General features: G+C 41.4%; 1 protein-coding gene across 2 annotated transcripts in view; it reads left to right on the plus strand.

The window, feature by feature from the left end:
- The window catches only part of LOC111648350 (choline transporter-like protein 5-A), a 37777-nt gene that overhangs the window by 9759 nt on the left and 9072 nt on the right, over nucleotides 1-18946 (plus strand). For both annotated transcript variants that reach the window (XM_023398213.2, XM_087171803.1), the window contains exons 3-14: nucleotides 2950-3023; nucleotides 9024-9108; nucleotides 11345-11429; nucleotides 12011-12139; nucleotides 12410-12470; nucleotides 13240-13363; nucleotides 14077-14160; nucleotides 15169-15281; nucleotides 15516-15647; nucleotides 16482-16581; nucleotides 17026-17118; nucleotides 17407-17494. In XM_023398213.2, the coding sequence (XP_023253981.1) occupies nucleotides 2950-3023; nucleotides 9024-9108; nucleotides 11345-11429; nucleotides 12011-12139; nucleotides 12410-12470; nucleotides 13240-13363; nucleotides 14077-14160; nucleotides 15169-15281; nucleotides 15516-15647; nucleotides 16482-16581; nucleotides 17026-17118; nucleotides 17407-17494 (1168 nt within the window). The remainder of the gene's footprint in view (nucleotides 1-2949; nucleotides 3024-9023; nucleotides 9109-11344; nucleotides 11430-12010; nucleotides 12140-12409; nucleotides 12471-13239; nucleotides 13364-14076; nucleotides 14161-15168; nucleotides 15282-15515; nucleotides 15648-16481; nucleotides 16582-17025; nucleotides 17119-17406; nucleotides 17495-18946) is intronic.

Genomic DNA, 18946 nt, shown 5'->3' on the forward strand with positions numbered 1-18946 from the left:
GAGTCAACACAAACTGTTTTGGGGCAGCATATAAAAAGAACTGGTTGACTTTTGTCTTGAAGACTTCCCCAACGTGATTTAACAGCTGGGATGAATCACCACACTGACCAGGACACAGAGAGAGAGAGAACCCTTCTACTGCTCTGTAAACAGGCTGTCAGTCATCTCCGCTGTTTGTTTCTAATTTCATTCAAAGACAGAAACTGGACGTCGCTCAACTCTGTCTCCTAGAAATGACATTCATAGACTACTGAACTGTTTCCCATTTACATTGTGGTAAAAAACATAATTGCTGGTGGTTTATTCCTGGGCTGATATTCAATAATATTAAATATTGCAATATTTCCCTCCAAATGCAATATTTTTCAGAATTATTAATTACAATAATGTAAGTAAATATTATAGAAATGAACATTCATTCATTCATTTTTTTACCGCTTATCCTCTAGCAGGGTCGCGGGGGGGCTGGAGCCTATCCCAGCATCTTTTCGGGCGAGAGGCAGGGTACACCCTGGACAGGTCACCAGTCCATCGCAGGGCAAACACATAGAGACAGACAACCATTCACACTCACAGCCACAGCTATGGTCAATGTAGAGTATCCAATTAGCCTAGTCCCCATGTTGCATGTCTTTGGACTGTGGGAGGAAGCCGGAGAACCCGGAGAGAACCCACACTGGCATGGGGAGAACATGCAAACTCCACACAGAAAGATCCCACGGCCGAGCCGGGACTCGAACCCGGAACCTTCTTGCTGTGAGGCGACAGCGCTAACCACTGCACCACCGTGCAGCCTAGAAATGAACAACTGAAACCTAAAATCCAACAATATAATATATTGTATATCATGATATTTGAGCTGGACTGTATTGAGATATTACATTTGGATATTGCTCAAACCTAGTCTGGGTTACATGGTTTTCTTTTAATGAATGAATGAATGAATGAATGAATGAATGAAGCTGCATGTATTAACAGTAGTGGAGGCACCAGAGGTCTGTACTATGAAGTAGAACTCTGGGTTTTCACTTCTTATGGGGGTAAATCGGCATGGTAACAGGCACAGGTTAACTTCAGTGGATAAGATCAAAATCTGTCAACAGCAATACTACTGACCAATCAGATTCCTGGAAAAACTGAATCACCAGTCCTACAAGATCCTGACAGGGACAAAAGAGTTTACAATAAAGTGATCAATAATAAAAATCAGTAGATATTTGTAGAGATCAGTGGATGTTTTGCTGTTTGAGTCTTTCCATGTGTCACTCTGGTTTTACATTTAACTTTTTTTTCTACTTCACATGTTCATATCAGTTTGTTCATCATCAGACAAAAGAGGAAAATACTCAGTGAGGAACTGAATAATTCATGCACTTATTTACAATATATCCTTAGTCTGAATTTAATCATTGGAAACTATTCTTGTTTCTTTTTTTTTCCAGTCATGTGATCATTCATTATCATGATCATCAGTTTGCATTTAGTTGAGTTTCACTTTATGATGTGGCTATAACTGAATTCACCTGCAAGTATCAGTGTTTCTTCTTACATCATATTAAGAACTTTATTCATGGTTCTGATGATGTTGCTTATAATTAACAACTCTGCCTCTTTCACATGAACCAGCTTGCAGCGGGACAGGGAAACCCAGGTGATAACCAGCTTCTTAGTTTAGGTTATCCAGGAGGGCTGATTTTAGGTTAAGTTAAGCAGGATGGCAAAATGTTATCCCGGATATGTTGAACTTCGTAGTGCAGGCCTCTGGAGGTGGGTGGGTTGGATGACAGGAATACACAGCACACATCCACAGACCAGAGATCAGATATTTAACTTCAGTTGCCAAATTCATAAATTAACAACATCCCCTCATTATGTTTGAAGCAAAATTAAACCAGTCACAGTTAAACACATATTGTTAAATGTCTAATAGAGGCCGGTTACATAGATGTTATGTTTAAAACCTGCACATCACATTATTTCAGCTGCACCACTAAATAAAATCTTTTTGTGTTTGTTTGTTGCTTGTGTGGTCATGAATATTTAATATTATAGAGACCTACAGAGAGACAATATGAGTTTTCAGAGTCTTTTTTAACAGATTGTTCCACTGACTGTCATCATGCTTCTGATACAACATGCAACTTTAAGGGCTGCACTTCAGATATTTACTGTTTAATCTCATAGACACATAAAAACTTTAAGAGCCAAACACACAAGATTCCACACTTCTGTAACCTGCCTCTTAAAATCCACACCCTGAGTTTGTACCTCAGGCTGTGTCTCCACAGCCAGGAGGAGGTAACCATGACGATGTCACCAGAAAATGCTGAAAATATTATTCCTGAGGGAATATAAAGTTTTAGCAGGATTTAGATTACTTCCTGGTGAATGAATCTATGGTGCAGTGAAAGTAGAAATCTGACTTCAGTCCTCACAGTAATTATCTTCCACACACAACACACAGATACAGTGTGGTAACTGCTCACACACACATTTACATACACACATATATAATTTCCATCTATAATTGCATCTCTTCGGCTGTGTGACTGGGAGGAAATCTGCGGTTTAATTCCACCCCTGGTCTTTTCCTCTCTCCCTCTTCTTCATTAAACTCAAAGCTCTCTCGCCCGACCCACACACTCTTTTATTTCTTTATCTTGCCCTCTGCAGGGCCGGAGGCAGGGGTAATTAATGAACAAGCTTTCTTTACAGTAGCAACAAATGTATTATCTGTCATGTTTTCTCCTCATGATGACGTTCAGCTAAAGTCACACTTTTGTGTGTGTGTGTGTGTGTGTGTGTGTGTGTGTGTGTGTGTGTGTGTGTGTATGTGTGTGTGTGCATGTGTGTGTTGTGTACAGTGACGATGGCGCAAAACAGTTTTCATAGTGTTTAATGAATTCTGCCGCTGTGGTTTACGTCTCACTTCTTCTTCTGTCTCTTTAGAAGCTGCACTGATGTCTTATGTTGTTTGATCTTCATCATTGTCATCCTCTCGTATGTGGCACTGGGGATAGTGGGTGAGTCAACACACACAACACACACACACACACTCTGGGGGGTATGTAGGTATGTATGTGTCTGTGTGTATGTGGTGTCCTAATGAAGTCGTGTCGATCATCACTTAGTTTGTCGTGAACTGACATCGTGACCAATAACGTTAAAAGGCCACACACACAGACACACACACACACACACACACAAACACACACACACACACACACACACACACATCGCCTCTTTGATCAATGTGTTCTCTAGTGAATATAAACACACATATGGGCTTTGTTGTTTCCTCTTGATCTCTCTCACTCTACACACACACACACACACATACACACACACACACACACACACACACATGCACACCATCATACTACCAGTGTGTCTGTGTGCACTTAGAGAGCAGCTCCTTCAGTCTTGTAGTACAGACAGAGCCACAACAGAAGTGAGCAGCAGTCTGTCTATACTAACACTATAACAGCAAATATGAAAATGAGAAAAGTATAAAAAAAGTGCATAAATATGAAAATATAAATACATTGAAAAACATTGCTCATTTGTGACAGTCAAATATTAACATTAATCAGTTACCGAGCAACAACTTTTCACTTATTTGTCAAACTGCTTCAGAAACTTTCCCAGGAAAAATAATACAATCAGCTGATAGTGTCCAGATGACTGAGTAGTTGGGGCGTAAACCATTTCCTGAGCAGCAAGTCTACGGTTCGACTCCCAGCCGGACTTCTCGCTGCATGTCATTCACCTTCTCTCTGTCCTGTCAAATAAAGCCATAAAATCCCCTAAATCCACTATTGTTCCACGTTGCCGGGAGACTGTTATAGCTATTGACTATTTTTGTTTGTTTTTTTAGTTATTTTTTGGGGCACTGCTTCTTTAGGCTCAGGGGGAGGGAGGAGACAGAGAGGAGCTCAGGTGAGCAGGTTAGCTTCACAGAATTAAAGTTACCATAGTAACTGACCCAGAGTTAACAGACAAACTGAAGAGTTTTCACTCTCACCTGTCAGCTGTTGTGTTCCGGCCAACAGGTTGCTCTGCCGCCAGTAATGTAAAGTGGCCAGTAATCAATGGATGCAGCTTTACGTTGTTGAATGTTGAGATCTGAACAAACGTTGGTCATTATTCACGTTGCTAGTAAAACGATCCAGACTAATTACAGCTGAGTTTTCTGATGTAATCTGCTTTGTCCTGTGCTGTGTATCCCAGGCGTCCTCATAGATCCTGTTTTCATTGGTTGACTTTGGTGTCAGGAGAGAGAAACATACACATTCAGCCTCATTAAATTCACTGATCGTGCCTCAGAAGATCTGGAACACATGACTGTTTCTCTCTCCCCTGTCAATTGGCTCTCAGTCGCTCACTGTGGGAGCTCCGGTTTTATTTCCTCTTTGTCTGCACCTCAATCACATTGATTGTATAAGTAGATAGAGATTTATCAGGGGAGAGAAAGAGATAGATAGAGAGGGAGAAGAGATGAGAGAAAGAAAGAGAGTAAGTGAAGAGGGGAGAGGCTTTTCTGTATTTTGTCCTGAGACACAGAGAGAGGTGTGAAACATCGAGGCGGTGGGAGAGACAATAAAAGAGCAAAATCTCTTTGTTGTCAGAGCTGATTGATATGTTCAGTGGCTCCTTAAGTCACAGCAGGAAGTCGAAGAGGAAGACAAATCAAAGTGTTTGATGTGAGCGCCGGAAGAAAAGTGATGTTTGTTGGAGTTTACAGCCCCATAAGAAACCATCAGTGGAACCACATCAAGCCCAGTCTGGGCCGACACACCGAAGGCTCTATCTTACACCCGGCACAAAGTGTCTGCTAGTTTCAGGCCAACACAGATGTCATTTTCCCATCCAGCACCCACTTTGTTTAAATATCAAATACACTTGTGTCCATCTGAGCACCCATGGGTGTGTTGGTCTTAAAATGAGGTGTGGTCAGGAGCATTGTTGGAGCATTGTTATCTTGTGACAGCAGAAAGTGAAAGTGCACAATTGACCAACCTTTTCTCTCAAGGTGCAGCTCACCTGGCTTTTAAACGCAGTCAGTAATTTCTGCCTTTAGGAGTGTCTCAATCAAAACAAGAATAAAAGACGGCATTGGATGACATCATGAAATAGCATGGGATCATTGGAGTTGTTGTCTTCACCACCATTACCGTAAGCTCCTCCCGGTTTGGATTCCTTCAGTGTCAGTGATTCAGGAAATCAAACAGACCTGGTGATTCTAACCATTAAAAACACTGAATGAATCAGTTTGACATATCAGCTTGTTTCTCTTATAACTTCAGATCCAGACGTCCGATGTCTAAAATCCTTCATCTGGTTCAAATATAGAGCTGAAAACCACCGAGGTGTAAAAAGTGTATGTGGCTTAAAACTAGATAAAAGTCAATGTGGAGCTCCTGGCAGCTACAATCGAGACCCATGCTCATAGAGGATATGATGTCATTGACAGTAGACCAAATGACACGGAGCGTTACCATATTAAATTTACGTATTTCTCTAGGTTTGTGGATTATTGGAAACATTTAGGAAAACATAAGTACACAACTCAAAAAAATATATAACATAGGTCTGGTCATTTTTAGACATTTTAATGTGGAAAAGATACAGATTATAATTTTAGAGGGAATGGGAGCTGCACTCTGATTGGTTAATTTCATGTTACGCTCAAAACATTCCCATGATTTATTAAGAAACTGACTACAACCCTTTTCAACCATGCACCTGGAGGAGAAACTGTTTTTTCGACTGTTAAAATAGCAATATTCGAGTTGGACAGGTCCTGAATGCACTTGCTCTCCGCTCAGGTCAGAGCACTGTTCGGTGGAGTCGTGGCGGACAGAGCAAACATAGCTTTCCAAACTTCCAGCGGGACACGTCACTATGAAGCGGGAAGCTCCCACTGTATTTAGAGTCCATCCTTGCCAGAAACAAAGATGTAGCTTTCCCATGCTAAGAAGTAAGCATTAAAATTTCTCACTAAGTGGTGAGTTTGTTTGTTTGATGGATTATCTGTTTACCCAGTTCAATTTTCTTTATCTTTGTCTCCTTCATATTTACACTCATCATGAGGTGATGATGTGGCGACAAGAGGTGAATGGAATGAAGTCCTAGAACAGGTGTATGTCATGGTTAGCTCTGCTCTGTCTCCGTCTCTGTCCCCTTCCACCCATGACACTATCCACGGTGCTGACACACAGATCACCACACACACAAAACACATATCTGTTCAGCTGTTCAGCTTAAATCTGCGGACAGACACACAAATTGACAGGTGGTGGACTTGTGGACACTCATCATGTTCAGAACACTGTTCTGAAAGGAGCCATGTGTGTAAAAATGCAGTGCAATGAGGAGCTGCGTCGTGGGTGACATGGCTGCACCGTGTCCAGAGACGGCTCAGCTCGGCACCAAGTTCACATAAATCTCTGCTACAGACTCAAACCTCTCAATCAGCTGCTCGTCGTTGTAAATGTTCAGTGTGTCGCTTCTGTCCCTAATAAGCCTCTCCTGTCTAAAAGCTTGTTATTGTAAAATCCATAAATGAGGGACGACATGGTCTTCACAAGCTGTCTTGTCTAAAGTCGTTACTATAGAAACAGCCTAGACTTTTGATGTTACACCTGCTCCTGGCGAGGTGTTGGGTTTACGGCCTCAGTGAGAAGATCGGCTGAAGCCCAGATGGTGCAACTGGTGTAACTGTTAGGTTGGACTTAGAAACGCCAAGTTACGACACTCATCTTAAGACCGGTTGGTGCAACTGGCCCCATGCAGCACTCTCCTCCTCTCACAGCCTCGAACAGCAGGTAGAGCTTCTGCTGCGCCAGAGGATGAGGATGAGCTCATCCCTGTCTCAACAGGCAGTCCTTCAGTCCCATTTACCAGTATGATGTCACCCAGGGGTTTGATCACCGGGGGCTGCTTTCATTTTTTCTTTCTGTTATATGAAATATGCAAACTCGTCCAAACTGTTCAGCTTTTCAGTGTCTGAAGCTGCTGATTTAAACCGTCACAGACAGAACAAGTGACATTTAAACCACATCACGTTTGCTGACCCTTTCTATCATATGGAGAGATGTGATTACAGATACAGCTAGAACTGTGTGTGTGTGTGTGTGTGTGTGTGTGTGTGTGTGTGTGTGTGTGTGTGTGTGTGTGTGTGTGTGGCCTCATATTTTAGTATGACCTCATTCCTACTGTATGTTAGTATGGAGCAGACATGGTTAGTGGAGTTCTGAGTTAATGGATCTGAGCAGCGGACCATAGCTGTGTGTGTGTGTGTGTGTGTGTGTGTGTGTGTGTGTGTGTGTGTGTGTGTGTGTGTGTGTGTTTGCGTGATTACTAGGGGATAACTGGTGACATCATCTCATAAGGAAGATCCTCTTATCCCACTCTGCACACACACATTGATGCACTAACCACATCAGTCTTCATATCTAAACACTAACATGAACCCAAACTTGATTCAAACCCTCAAAGCAGGTTTTCATTTTGGACTCCATACAGCCGTCAGACCCCACATGTACAGTGGCTCCTGGTTTTTGGACCCAACAAATATAGTAAAACAAAGCCACACACACACACTTGTATGCATGTGAGTGTATGGATGCACTCACACACACACACACACACACACACACACACACACACACACACACACACACTCACACACACACACACACAGACATAAATACACACACACTAAACAAAGGCTGTTTCCAGAATCACTTCACTCCAGCTCTGCTACAACCAGACATGGATGACATCATTCACAATGACATCACCTCACTCTCTCACACACACCCCCTGTCTGTACTTTGTATCTACCCCCCTCTCTTTTACCTCCTTCCCTCCACCAGTGTAACACACACACAACTATTTTACTGCTCTGTACATACATGAATGTTTCAGTGATGAGAAGGTTCTGGTTCCAAGAGCAGGTAAAAAAAAACCAGTGACGCATCAGTAAAAACCTATCAAAACGAAATCATTCATTGATTTGATGTAAAACACTGGACTGTGTGTGTGTGTGTGTGTGTGTGTGTGTGTGTGTGTGTGTGTGTGTGTGTGTGTGTGTGTGCGCGCGCGTGTGTGTTGTTACATCTTTAGGAAAATGTTGTAGTGCAGCTGAGAGAGGTTCAGTGACCCCAGTGTGATCAACACCCGCGGTGCATTTGGGTCTGTCAGGAAAAATAATTTCTGTAGCTTTTTCCTTTACTTGACTTTATGTATTCTATGTGTTCTACTTTTAACTTATTTTAAATAATTGATTTATTTGAATTCTTCTTCTTTCAATGTCATTGTATCATTGTTATTCCATCTCATTTTACATCAATGTTTTTATGTTCATTTCTTCAATGAGTATCACTTAGTGCACGCCATTTCTTTGTTGTGAAGCACTTTAAAGCAATTTCAACAAAAGGTACAAAAGGTGCTATACAAATAAAGTTTATTATCAGTATTATTATTATAATTAGATAATTCATATTAATGAATATCCCAAGTACAGGAACACATAACCCAGTAAATCACAGTAATGAGATTTGTCTTGACTGATTTTATTCCACTGCAGTCTTTAGGCTCTGAGGGATAATGGATGATAGAAAACAAGAAGTCATAATTTATTCACACACACACACACATCTCATTGGTTACTGATGTCTTATTCCCTCTCTGTTGTGTTATACGATAGTGTTTGACTGAGTTAGCATTAGAATGATTTGTCTTATATATCTCTCTCCGTCTCTGTCTGTCTCTCTCTCTGTCTGTCTCTCTTTCTCTCTGTCTCTGTCTCTCTCTCTCTGTCTGTCTGTCCCTCTCTCTCTCTCTCTTTCTCTCTGTGTCTCTCTCTGTCTCCATCTGTCTCTCTCTTTCTCTGCCTCTTTCTCTCTGTCTCTGTCTGTCTCTTTGTCTGTCTGTCTGTCTGTCTGTCTCTGTCTGTCTCTGTCTGTCTCTCCCTGTCTGTCTGTCTCTCTTTCTCTCTGTCTCTCTCTCTCTCTCAGCCTGGTTACATGGAGACCCCAGGAAGGTTCTCCATCCCACAGACAGCTACGGACAGTTCTGTGGTCAGAAGGGAACGCCCAACGCGTAAGTTTCCATTATTACACTGAACCCTGAACGCACCAGATCCCTGGTGGTCTGGAGTTTATTCCGTACTGATACTGATACGACACCTTGACTTCGATACAGTTACTTAACAACACTTTTTTGATACCAATTGATCAGATCCATTTTAACAAAGTTATCAGCTATTCTGGGATGTTGGGTCTTTCAGCGGCTCTGAGGGTCAGAGTGAACCTGGTCCTCAAACAGCCAACAAAGCATAAACATCAGTGAAAACTGGGACAAGTTTGAACAGCAGGTGCAGCAGGTTAATGGTAGATATATCCATATAACTTCCATGTATCTGTGTCTCTGTGAATACCACGTCCACACTCCATTCAACAAGTTACAGCAAACTGTACAGTGGATTATGGGATGCCACATGCTGCTAATAACATACAGAGTCTTTGACATGGGACAGACCTGATCAAGCTGTTCTGATGTGTTCAGGTCACAGATACTTGCAAACAAATATTACAGCCCCACAAGCGTTTGACAGTTTTAATGTAGCACCCATACTCCTCCTCATCTGTGAAGCTGAAGCTGATCTTTATCCCTGACACCATCTGATTCTCCATCATCTCCATGTGTCTGATCCACAAAGAAACTGCAGCAGCTCCAGTGATAAATGCAGCGGCTGCAGGACAGTGATAAGGAGAGAGTGTGAGGACTCAGACAGACAAAGAGCCTCATACACTGAAGAGACCGAACACACACACAGTGTGTTCTTCTGGTTTACACTGCCACCTACAGGCGCTTCCTTGTTGCTACAGGCTTATAAAGAAATATTCATATTATACACAGAGTAAGTAGCACAGCAGAGGAGCCTACTGACTTTAAAAGGCCAAAAGATTTTTTTAAAACCTGGATTCATCACAACTATCACTGCAAACGACAAACAACTGCACACAGCTGCTCCCTGGACTGTGATGGTTGATTCTCCGAAATCTTCTGGAGTTTTCATGTTGGGTCTTTTGTCTGATTTCTGTGATTGAAATTCTTGTGAGCTGAGTTCACATGTCTCAGGCTGAAGTGATGAGCAGTATAACGACAGCAGGTGAACCACAGTGCTGCCTCACCACGTTCTGACGTCTGGTCTGACAGCGGCTTTATAACCCCAGGTCTCTCATGGTTACAACACTTTACCACACCTCACTCCATATAAGTTTAAACTTTATCCTAAACATTCATATGTGAAGATGCTATTGAACACCAAAATCTGCACCGTCACATGTTCTTAGCTAAAACATTACATGTCTCTTGTCCTTTCCACACTCAGCTCATCCTTGACAACAACTAGATTTGGGCAGTATTCTCTAAGTTTGTGCTTTTCTCTACCTCCTTATCTATAAGACCTTGGTTACCCCAGCAACGGAGGATGAAAGCATGGATATATAATACATCCAAAATCTCCTTCACAATTTCTAAATGGATTTATGTTTATTTGTATTGGACATCAGAGATAATGATGTCGTCAGAAAGTGTGAGTCACACTGGGTTTGGAAATCTGTGTTTTATGTCTGCGTGTTCAGATGAGTCTGAAGAGGAGTATGATTTTGGACAGAAACTGCAGTCATCAGGCACTAAGGGTTTTTAAATGACTTTAACTGCTGCTCTGAGCGACGGTTTGTGCAGCAGAACTTGACTGTGTTGATAAACTGTCCAAATCAGCAGCCAGACGACACTTAGTGAAATATTTCAACACAAGATTTAAAGTTTTTTTTCCATCAAACTGAACCAGTGCTGCCCTCAGCACTATCAGACACTTCAGGATCATCAGTGTAAATAAAATACAATTCTGCTAATTAGAGCAGGAGGCTGCAAACACAAGGTTGTGAGACTGAGCCGCCAGCGAGGCTCAGGAATATTTGAGTAAGCAAAAACTTTTATTGCCATGTGCAAAACAGGAAAAGTGAATGGTGAAAGAGTCTTTGGCAATTAGACCTGTTGTGATGTCATCGTATTAGAAAGGGGGATGTAGAAGATCCCCTGGGGTCTAGACAGTAGTGGAGGTGGTGGTGATGAAATGATGAGGACTCTGAAGATCTGGCTTCTGATGAGCTCGACTTAGAAGCTGGACATGAAGCTTAGACGTGATGTGGAGAAAATCACTTTTGCTTGCAGATAGAGAAAAATGAAATTATGTAACCTCAGAGTTGTTGAACATCACAGACTGATGATAAACTGCATGTGTGTGATTTGATATTGACTTTTTTTGCAGGAAGAAACCCATCCTGTTCTATTTCAACATCTTAAAATGTGCCAACCCGGCTATTCTCATCAACCTACAGTGTCCCACCACTCAGGTACTCTACCAACAAGTAAACACAGCATCAGGTTATCACAGTCACTAATACAACTGAGTTATCATGTCACTTTAACCTGAGCAGGGAGCACTACCCTGCTTTTTTTACACTTGTACAAAGTGGCACATTGTGTCTAGTGCTCATTATCTTAAAGACTTCATGGTCAATGAAAAAAGTATATGTTTCTGAAACCCAGAGAGCCTGAAGAATAAACACTGCTCTTACTCAGCATCACAATTTATTGACCATCCTAACGATTAAGTCTCTGTAGACCTTCATCAGTTCAGATGATCAGCAAGTTGTTGTGCAGGATATTCTTTTTTCAAGACTGAAGTGACAATATTCCAATGTTCATGCATCTGAGATATTTGGAACTGCGAATAAATCTGGCTCAGTATATGCCTGTGGCACGGCCCGACTCTGGCCCATATACAGCAGACTGTCAGATGCTACTTCCACATCTGGACCAACTCTGGTGCACACACAGAAAATCTTCCAGTTGTCAGCCAGTTCTGGAGGATAACAGCGGAATCAACACGTGTGTGTGTGTGTGTGTGTGTGTGTGTGTGTTTTTCTTCCAGATGTGTGTGTCACGGTGCCCGGACAGGTTTGCCACCTACACTGAGATGCAGCTGCAACACAAGCTCAGCAACAGTTACTGGGAGTATTATAAACAGTTCTGTAAGCCTGGATTTAATGACCCTGACAAGGTACTGACACTGAAACATGACACTCAGTTATTAAATCAACACATGTACACAATAAACTGCGGTTAAAAACAGTCATGTACAGCAGAGTACAGTAATACAATATAGAAAGAGTCAGAGTGGATCCTGTTTCAGATTTTGTTGGACAGAATCTCAAGGTGTAGCCAGACATTGTAGTGTCCAGTACGAGAGTACCAGAACACACACACACACACACACACACACACACACATGTTATTACTCGAACCCTCATGTCTCCTCTGGTTCTTGCAGCCAGTGTCTCAGGTTCTCCGAGACGAGGACTGTCCCTCCATGATCATACCCAGCCGACCATGTAAGGATTCCACACCTGTCTCATACAGCTGACACAAAGTTCCAACTGATTACGTGTTTAACTGTGTTTAAATTTAAAAGTAGGTAATATAAGACTCCATTTGACCAAAATCATTCAAATAACCTGTCCATCTGCTCTGCTCATATTAAAAGTATGTGTACGTGTAAGTAGCGGAAATACTACGGTGGCCCTGAGAGCTCAACACACTGCAACTTAAGAAAACACATGCAAACAGACAAAATACAAACACATTCAGAAAACATCTTCATCAGTTTGAGAACACATGAGCTGCAAATACTCACAACACAACAGAAGTGTTTCCAGGGCGACACTACAGCGGGGAGCCCGGCTGGGACAGGTGCGACCCACTGTAGTGTCCCCTGGAAACACTTCTGTTGTGTTGTGAGTATTTGTTCAATGAATTGTGAAGTTTTGAAGTTAAAAGCATTAAACAATAACTGCGTATGGATGTGTTATAATACATCCACGCGAGCGCGTCACAGTCAGGACGTGGTGCAGTGGTGAGTATTTGCAGCACAGGTGTTGAAGATGAAGATGTTTGAAGTCTGTTTGCCTTTGTTTTCTGAAGTTGCAGTGAAGGTGAGCTCTCAGGGCCACCGTACTGTACACACTCTGATCAGGAGTCAGTTATTGACCTGAAAACATTGAAACAATAAGAAGTTACGCAGTGGAACCACATTACTGACAGCTGCCATGTGTGTGTGTGTGTGTGTGTGTGTGTGTGTGTGTGTGTGTGTGTGTGTCTCAGTTCTCCAGAGGTGTCTACCAGACTTCATCACTCTGAATGGGACTGTGACTGTGGCGAACAGGACCAGGTTTAAAGATGCTCTGGAGATGCCGCGCAGCGTTACTGAACTCCAGCATGCTGCCATGTACTGACACCTCTTCTTCTACACGTTTAACATTTCTTTGTTTTGCTGACTTCACACTAATGAACCAATGAACCGATGTCACTTTATCCAAAGACTCTTTACGTTTTTACACAAACAAAAGTATACGTTAAAAAGTCAAGTCAGTATAACAGCATCGGACAAACCAAACCAGATCAGGATTCTTCAACTGAATCTCGTTAAACAATTATTTCCTTAAATCACAGTACAGAGGGAAATGGCATCAACAACCCCAACATCACATAAAACAGGAGTGCCTTTGTATCTGCCTGCCTCAACTGCCAGTGGTAAAGTACTGAAGTACTAAACTGAGCACAGAAAGCATTCTCAGCAGATTTCATTTTATATATGGTTCTGTTAGTAATCATCTTTAATTTGGATGTAGTTTCTAAGTTTTGGCATCATACAAATTTCTCGTTTCCATTCTTCTTATTAAACTTTTAACATTTTTTTTTTTTAGCTGTTTTTATGTTACACTGCAAATTATTCCTAAATATGAAATTCAGATCAGCAATTGAAAAAACAGTAGAGTGTTAACATCCAATGTGGAGTGTTAACATCCAGCTGATGTACACAGATCCTAAAGTGTTTGAAATAACATCAGTGGGACCCGTCTCTGTCTCCTCTCGGTTCCAGACCCTTAGTTGAATTTCAGCCTTTGTCTGCACATGAACTCGTCTGTCTTTCCTCTGCAGGGGTATTACAGGACTAGTGGACACTAAGGAGCTGGGTGTGAAGATAATGGAAGATTATGCCAAGTCATGGTCATGGATACTCATGTAAGTACAACAACACACAGAAAAACATCTGATCTGGTCTCAAACACACTTGGTGTCGGTTTCTCTGTCGTCACTGTCACTTGCCACTTTGTCTCTGAAAAACACCCACGATAAATTGACTTGATTCATTATTAGACCTGATGGTCCACTAATGCTTCAAGTTTATTTTATTAAAGAAGTTGGTCACAGGTTAAAGTTGAGATCCTTAAGATTTTACTCCCATGGTTGTCATGGTAACAGCAAATGAATACTAGAGCAAACAAGAGAAGCTGGCCTCGTCCAACGTGAAATAACATTTATGATTCAGTTCACAGATTTTTCACTCCTCTCTATAAGTGAATACAAACACATTATTCAGGTATAAACAGATAAGGCGCAGACATCAGACATCTACAACACTCAACAATATTCCTTTCTACTCAGTTACACACACGTTCACTGTGTGTTTTGTAGTCACAACTGAACTGAGAAATGAACGCATCGTTTCAGGAGTTCAACATGTTGTGTACAACACATCTGTCAGGCTAGCATTAGCTTGATTTCCAGATATTGCATATTGTAGTTCAAATGTATTATCTGGTTTTATTATTATTTTTATATATAAATAATAACAGTCTTTAAAATGACACATTACATCTAAACAAATAACAGCAAAGTTTTTTGGAAGTAAACATCAATCACAAACATGTGAGGAGAAACAACAATGTAAAACAATTTCAGAAAATAAAGAAATGTGGCTGAAGTTGAACTTGTGGCCTCACCTGATTTAGGCTCCGCCCCATTCCAGTTTCAATATGAATACAGATATCAGACTGTTGTGAGGCTGACAGGTACAGATACAGATACAGATCATAGCTACGTGTTACACCCGTGTTCTCTGCTATCACACTCCCATTTTAACACTCACCACTACCCTGCAGTACCTGCCTGTGGCTCCACAGTAGAGTTGACACAGGTTTGATTTAAAGTGTCGCTTTGGTCTTGTTCTTCCCTGTGACGCTGTGACAGAGGTCTGCTGATATCCCTGGTAGTGAGTCTGGTCTTCATCCTGCTGCTGAGGTTCACAGCTGGGTTACTGCTGTGGACGACCATCATCACTGTCATACTGCTGCTGGCATACGGTGAGTACTCAGGACTGAACCTTTGTTTTAAATGGACTTCAACCGGAATCACCATTCTCACCCATCAGCCTCTGCTGCTGGGAGTCACTGGAGGTGATGGCAGAGAAATGATCTGAAGTGGTGAAAGAAATAATTGGAACAAAGAGTGAAGATGTTTCTGAAGCCTCCTGTTAGTATTATAGTAATATAATATTATAAAAGTTGCTCATTGAATGTGTGTATGTGTGTGTACAGGTATGTGGTACTGTTCCATGGAGTGGTCCCGGCTCAGACACAGACCAGGCTCTGATGTTGCCATTGTAGAAGTCGGCTTGCAGACTGACCTGCAGGTCTACCTACAGCTCAGACAGACATGGATCATATTATGTAAGTTTAGTGCGATTTCACAGGGAATTTGATGGTGTCTTCCTACAAATACTAACGGTCAAAAGTTTTACAACCAAATCACAACCAAATTTCCAGTTGTTACTGAAATACCAGTAACTCAGGTGCAGTGAATAACCTTGAATGGTACAAAGCTCAGTGGTAAATGTTTCTTCAGAGATGAAGAAACTGGTGAACTTAGTAAATAAATGAAGCCTTGAAAGTTAATGAAACACTTCCTCCAGGTTGATGGAAACAAACTGTCAGTACACCTTCTGATCATCACCATGACAACAGCGTGCTGCAGGAAGTAGCCTGTATACTGCTGTCAGAGTAGAGAAGGGACAGACCAGGACCAGAGGAAGACGGACTGGTTGGTCATGACATCATGAGCCACAACATTAGAGGAACAAAACCAGCACGGTCTCCAGACCTGAACCTGTGGAGCTGGTCTGGTCTGAAAATTCTGCAACAGAGTTGAGACCAACTTTCTGAACAATATTTGATTTTCTTTGTATGACATTTAGATTCACCTTGTTCTAGGCTTTAATTTCACAAACACTGAGATGTTGAAATATTCAAATTTAAATAACAGCTGAGGTGGTTTAAAACTTGTGACTGGTGGTGGCTTATACATCTGTTACTTTAAAAAAGTTTACTCAAGTAGACGTAAAAATTGTTAGTTAAAATGAACTGAGTAAATGTTACTGTGTTCCATTTTTAAAAGGAAGCTGTAAAATTAAAGAAGATGCAATAATACAACAAATGAACCTGCAGCTGCCTCGGCTCTGAAAGTACTGTATGAAGAATGAGAACTGTTGTTTGTTGTTTCGTCAGTGGTTTCCATGGGAGCGATAGAAGCCTCCATCTTGGTGATGTTGCTCTTCTTAAGGAGAAGAGTCCAAGTGGCCATCGCCCTGCTCAGAGAGGCCAGCAAGTATGAGACAGGGGAAGAGCAAACAGCAAAGACACTCACGACAAACTAGATTGTATAGAAGCATAGTGCTGCCGGAAAAAGAAAAACAGATCAGGATCATGTGAAAAGTTTATTGTTATAACGATATTTTTCACATGAGATATTTTCACGTTATTAGGACATACAAGCTTATCATGTTAAAACAGGGAAATAAAGATAGAAGAAATAGTATGTTGTTATAACATTGTTAAACCAAGAAAAGTTTCTTGGTATATTCTTGATAAGTTTGTATGTTGTAATACCGTGTTAATGATTATAACATTGTCACATGATACTGATCTGTTTTTCTTTTTCTGGTGGGGCAGCAATAAACCTCCATACAACTGTCCTTAAGAACACTATAATTAAAAATAAAAAAAATGACAGTTGCTTTTCTTATGTCTAACGATTCTTCTGTTGTTGCAGAGCCATCAGTCACATCATGTCCACGCTGTTCTTTCCAGTCGTCACCTTCCTCTTGTTGACCGTCTGCATCTCCTACTGGGCGGTCACCGCTGTGTATCCTTCACACAGGTCACATGAAGAGAAACAACTCTTTGTACCTTCAGAGCTCACGTTAAAATATATATATGAATTGGGGCCTAAAGGCAGCGGCCGTGGGCTTGAGTCCGACCCACAACCCTTTGCTGCATGTCTTTACCTCTCTCTCTCCCTGAAATACCTGTCTCTCTCTCACTGCACTGTCCAAATAAACTAAAAAATACCCACAAATTATAACTTAAAAATGTTATGAATTACCTATATCATTATATACATATGTGTCTTTAACCAGCACTGTGAAACCAGGTACCTCGCATCTTCAGGTGAAGCCATCTACAAAGTCATGTCCCCTAATGTGAGCTGCCCCTACGCCAACAGCACCTGCAACCCTGAGGTACAGTTTAGTCTTTCATTTAATGTCTTCTGCTGTTTTTTTTTTGTCATGACAACATTGTCCATCATATTTAGGAGTGAATGTATTGACAAAAGTTTTAGGTCCTTTGGCGTTTGTCCATATTAGTAAAACACAAAATGACACAAAGCAACTGATAATTATTTGTTTGGGCTGGTGCTGACTTTATCTGATGGTAAATTGTGATACACTTAGTAAATATCCCTCTAAGTTGTCTGCTCAACATGTTCTGAGAACAATCTGAGTCTGTACAAGAGGCACTGTAGATTTCACCATGTCCAAACCTGAATCGGCCGAAGTGTCAGACAGCTGGGCACAGACAGAGTACTTCCAATGGAAGATAATGGTGCACATTTTCAGACAGTCCCTTCACAGGTAACCCTGCCCTCCTCCACACCTGCAGACACCTGCAGAGACATTGCTGTATAAATGTGATTGGTTTTGGAAAGTTACCAAATGTGTTGGATGCAGCCTGGTGTTGGAAGGATGTGATGAGGGAGGGGTTTCAGACCAGTCTTCATTTCATTGACAAAAACTATGTTAAAAGACAACAAAAATTTGACTAAATATTTGGAGACAAGAACTGTGAGGAAACATTTTACATTTTTTCTCAAAACAGATAGTGAAAGACAAAAAGACAAATCAACTTTTTACTGTTTAAGTGCAAAGTCCTATTCAACAACCTACATGTATCTGCAGCAACAGTTTCCTCTGCCACCTAAAATACCTTAGTAACTGAACTGAACCTCACAACAGCCAAGAACGGCTCCTATAACCAGCCTCAAAATGCTATATACAGTATATAAAGTCTAAATGTCACTGATGAAAACTAAACTTCATCGTCTTTAGTTTTTATTGAATAAAAAATAGCTGCAGTTTGACAAAAATAATACACACTTCTGTAAAAAGATTGAAACTAAATCAGTCAGGTGCCAAAATTAAGAGTTTCAGATGATGGTGGAGGACCTGAGCACTTTTTCTGAAGCATACTGACATTAACCCTTCATTCACCGAATACACATTAGGATTGTTGTCAAATACAGAGCTGCAGGGACGACATATTTTTGTAGGTCAACCCCAGTCAATGGGATTTTTCTCCACCACTGAACTTCACCTTGTAGTTTGCTTTAGCTCTGACCTCTTCTACAAAAGCCTTTCCTCTCACACAGTTAGTGAGAGTTTGTATAAACTGGAGGCTGTAAAGGTGAACTGGTGAGTAGATCAGTTTTCATCTTCAACATGATGATGATGTTTTTTTTTTTTTTTTAGTATATGTTTTTGGGCTTTTGTGCCTTTATTGGATAGAATAGTGGAGAGAGACAGGAAATGAGGAGGCAGAGAGAGGGGGAATGACATGCAGTAAGGGCCGTCCGATGCGGGACTCGAACCGGGGCCAACTGCAGCGAGGACTGTAGCCTCTACACATGGGGCGCC

Source organism: Seriola lalandi, unplaced genomic scaffold (assembly GCF_002814215.2).
Source record: "Seriola lalandi dorsalis isolate HSWRI2012SDOR001 ecotype SW California unplaced genomic scaffold, Sedor1 jcf7180002054981, whole genome shotgun sequence".
Taxonomy (NCBI): Eukaryota; Metazoa; Chordata; class Actinopteri; order Carangiformes; family Carangidae; genus Seriola; species Seriola lalandi.